This window comes from Mirounga angustirostris, unplaced genomic scaffold, assembly GCF_029215605.1.
Source record: "Mirounga angustirostris isolate CCGP_5_RB_7025 unplaced genomic scaffold, mMirAng1.0.hap1 SCAF_8, whole genome shotgun sequence".
Taxonomy (NCBI): Eukaryota; Metazoa; Chordata; class Mammalia; order Carnivora; family Phocidae; genus Mirounga; species Mirounga angustirostris.
Window position 1 is genome coordinate 112,289,616 of NW_026991716.1, and position 4,332 is coordinate 112,293,947.

Consider the following 4,332-nt stretch of genomic DNA (forward strand, 5'->3'; position numbering starts at 1 on the left):
GCCCTCCTAGAGTTTTGCACATTTCTTATTAAGTTTATTCTCAGGTATTCATTTTGTTGCTATTACATTTTCTTTGTTTAAAATCTTAAATGTCGATAGTCGTTATATATAGAAAGGATATATCCCAGCGACTACTGAGTTATCTTATTATGAAGTAAAAATTTTTTCATGGTTTTAGTCTTATTTTATTAAGAACTTTTATCAGAGGCGAGCAAGATGGCGCAGACTCAGGGCACCCGGAGGAAAATCTGTTACTACTACGACGGGGATGTTGGAAATTACTATTATGGACAAGGCCACCCAATGAAGCCTCACCGAATCCGCATGACTCACAATTTGCTACTTAACTATGGTCTCTACCGAAAAATGGAAATCTATCGCCCTCACAAAGCCAATGCTGAGGAGATGACCAAGTACCACAGTGAGGACTGCATTGAATTCTTGCGCTCCATCCGCCCAGATAACATGTCCGAGTACAGCAAGCAGATGCAGAGATTCAACGTCGGTGAGGACTGTCCAGTATTTGATGGCCTGTTTGAATTCTGTCAGTTACCTACTGGTGGCTCTGTGGCGAGTGCTGTGAAACTGAATAAGCAGCAGACGGACATCGCTGTGAACTGGGCCGGGGGCCTGCACCATGCAAAGAAGTCTGAGGCATTGGCTTCTGTTCCGTCCATGACATCGTCTTGGCCATCCTGGAACTGCTAAAGTATCACCAGAGGGTGCTGTATATTGACATTGATATTCACCACGGTGATGGCGTGGAAGAGGCCTTCTATACCACAGACCGGGTCATGACTGTGTCCTTTCATAAATACGGAGAATACTTCCCAGGAACTGGGGACCTACGGGATATTGGGGCTGGCAAAGGCAAGTATTACGCTGTTAACTACCCGCTCCGAGATGGGATCGATGACGAGTCCTATGAGGCCATTTTCAAGCCGGTCATAGCTAAAGTGATGGAGATGTTCCAGCCCAGCGCAGTGTCTTACAGTGTGGCTCCGACTCCCTGTCCGGGGATCGGTTAGGCTGCTTCAATCTGACCACCAAAGGGCACGCCAAGTGTGTGGAGTTTGTGAAGAGCTTCAACCTGCCCATGCTGATGCTGGGAGGTGGGGGCTACACCATCCGCAACGTGGCCCGCTGCTGGACGTATGAAACAGCCGTGGCCCTGGACACAGATCCCAAATGAGCTTACATACAACGACTACTTTGAATACTTTGGACCAGATTTCAAACTTCACATCAGTCCTTCCAGTATGACCAACCAGAATACCAATGAATACCTGGAGAAGGTCAAACAGCGACTGTTGAAGAACCTGAGAATGCTGCCCCAAGCACCTGGGGTCCAAATGCAGGTGATTCCTGAGGATGCCATTCCAGAGGAGAGTGGCAACGAGGATGAAGAAGACCCTGACAAGCGCATCTCGATCTGTTCTTCTGACAAACGAATTGCCTGTGAGGAAGAGTTCTCGGACTCTGATGAGGAGGGAGAAGGTGGGCGCAAGAATTCTTCCAACTTCAAAAAAGCCAAGAGAGTCAAAACTGAGGATGAAAAAGAGAAAGACCCAGAAGAGAAGAAAGAAGTCACAGAAGAGGAGAAAACCAAGGAGGAGAAGCAAGAAGCCAAAGGGGTCAAGGAGGAGGTCAAGTTGGCCTGAGCAGACCTCTCCAGTTCTGGCTTCCTGCCAAGTTCCCCACCTTTCTCCCACAACCCCTCAGATTTTATATTTTCTATTTCTCTGTGTATTTATATAAAAATATATTAAATATAAATATCCCCAGGGACTAGACAGGAACCAGGGCCCTGAGCCCAGGGCACATGTTACGAGTGAGCTTTTCTAGTGGCTGCCTTGCCACCATCCTTCCCCAGTTCTTAATTTTGAACCATAAAGGGTGCCGGGTCTGGAAGGCATACTCTTAAGCAGCCATGGGACAGAAATCCTGAAATGCCAAGTGTCTGTTTAGTAGCTTTGGAAAGGTGCCCTTACTGAGCATTCTAGAAGGAGTGGCTGGGTCTTCAGGGACCCCCCCCCCCCCAAATCAGGCTCCTTAAGGTAACAGCCATTTTTAGATTGGTTCTGTTATCATGCCTTCCCACTGGCCCCGTGTGAGCCAAGGAACTCCCACTGCCTGCCCTCTATCCTCGCCCAATTCTGCAGGTGGAGACTGGTAGTCTAGTACCCTTTTTGAGATACTATTTTCATTTTCGTGAGAATCTTTGGAATAATAAAATGGTACATTTCTACATCTTCCTGAAAAAAAAAAAAAAGAACTTTTATCACAAGGAAATGGTAGTATATCATCAAATATTTTTTCCAGCATTTGTGAAGATGAATATATTATTTTTCTCATTTGACTTATTAATATAGTGAACTATATTATTGGATTTGCTAATACTTTTGCATTTCTGATATGATCCTTATCTAGTCAAGATCTATTATTATTTTAAAATATGAATTTTACTTAATAATTTTTTAGAAGTTTAAAAAAATCAATTCTTATCACTGGAATGGATCTGTTTTCTGCTTTTATTATATCTCTGTCAGATTTGGTCATGATATTATTCTGATTCCTTACAGAGAATTTTGAAGTTTTCCCTACTTATCTACATTCTGGAACAGTTTCATTAGATTGGACTTCTCTGTTCTTTAAAGTTTCAGAAAATACCCTGGTGAAATGCCTAGGTCTAATGCAGTTTTAGTGTGGAAAGAGAGAACAAGCTGGCTCTTTGTGCATTTTCCCTGTTTTATTTACATTTTCTACCTCGTTGATGGTTAGTTTTAATAGTTTATATTTTCCTATAATTTGTTCTATCTCACAGAGGTTTAAAAATTATTTTTATACAGTTAAGCAAAATAACCCCTTATGATTATTTAAATTCATTCTGTATTGAGTTGCTTTCCCGTTTTCTTTCCTAATTGGTCTATTTCTCCCCTCTTACTTTGGTTGCATTAGCTAATTTCTTCTCTATTTTATTGTTTTCAAATAACTTTGGATTTGCTTTGTGTATCTATTGTTTCCTTCCCTTTCCTAATGCATTTATTCCTAAACCTTTATCCTTTTTATCTTAAAACTGTGATTCTTACTAATGTGAAAAACATTTTGGGGGGCACCAGGCTGGCTCAGTCAGTAGAACATGAGACTCTTGATCTCCCAGTCATGAGTTCAAGCCTCACATTGGGTGTAGAGCCTACTTAAAAAAAACTCTATATCTATATCTGTATATCTATATATATTGTATCATATTTAAACTGTTAATAATTATTTCTTAGAATAAATGAGTTTTAGACTTCTTTCTGAAGCTAGGTTCTACAAAAGGGAAGGGAGAGGTATTAACCAAGCAATTACATGAGTCCTAAAGAAGGGGGTGGTGACAATAATTATATGTATAGTTTTGGGAAACATGGGAAGATATATACCTGTCATGTCACAAGGGGTGTCCCATACACATACATCAGAATATTTTCCTCTAACATCGTCACATAATGGCTTGATGTCCCAGGGGGAAAAAATAAATTAGTATTTATTGGAAAAGTGCTTAAATAAAAAACATACAATTAAATCAGTTACATAAATTATGAGACATAAGTCATGATAATTTTTGTTTCTTAATGGTATAAGTAAAGCAAAACCAAGCAAACAGCTTCATGGAGAGGCCCATTACTAGCTACTAAAACTCCCAATCAAGCCATTTTATTTACTGAAAGGCGAATAAAAGAATAAAACCACCCTGGACAGCTCAAGTCTGCCTATGATAAACGCTGAGTCCTGCTTATCACTACACAGCATCACCACCTCCTGATGTGTGACCGTCATCTTGCATTGTTAAAAGCTTTGTTACAACCTTTTTTATTTATTGGATCCTTATAACAAGTGTTTATTTGACTTCTCTCCCTGTTACATCCAACTAGACCCAAGCCTGCTGATCCTTAATTCAAAATGTTTCTTTCATCTTTCTCATCTTGTTATTTCCAGGGCCTCCTTCTGAGTTTAAGACTTTGCCATCTCATGCCCAGATTCCTGTGGCAGTCTCCTATCATCCTGCCTCTAGCAGGATATGTTGTTGTAAAACAACTTCCAAATCTCAGAGATGAAACACTATAAAGGTTTATTTCTCCTTCATAACATAGTTTAATGCAGGCTATGGGTTGGGGGGTGGGGCAGGGCAGAAAATGTTCCATGTGGTCTTTCAGAGACCTTACATTCCTTACAGCAATGGCTCCACCATCTCTTCAAACATAAAGATAAAGGTACATTTCAAATAAAAGAATGGAAAAGTAAACCTTAAGTAAATAGTGCAAGGAAATAATAACAGCCAAAATCAATGAA

The 4,332-nt window shown here is 40.6% G+C and overlaps 1 protein-coding gene across 1 annotated transcript; it reads left to right on the forward strand.

Moving 5' to 3' along the window:
- The first annotated feature begins 210 nt into the window (after nt 1–210).
- On the forward strand, nt 211–2,246 carry LOC123836602 (histone deacetylase 1-like). Its single transcript, XM_045865524.3, is given in 4 exon segments — nt 211–655; nt 658–981; nt 984–1,176; nt 1,178–2,246. Coding segments are annotated over 4 exon segments (1,440 nt in total). The 5' UTR covers nt 211–216; the 3' UTR covers nt 1,662–2,246.
- The last annotated feature ends 2,086 nt before the right edge of the window (nt 2,247–4,332 follow it).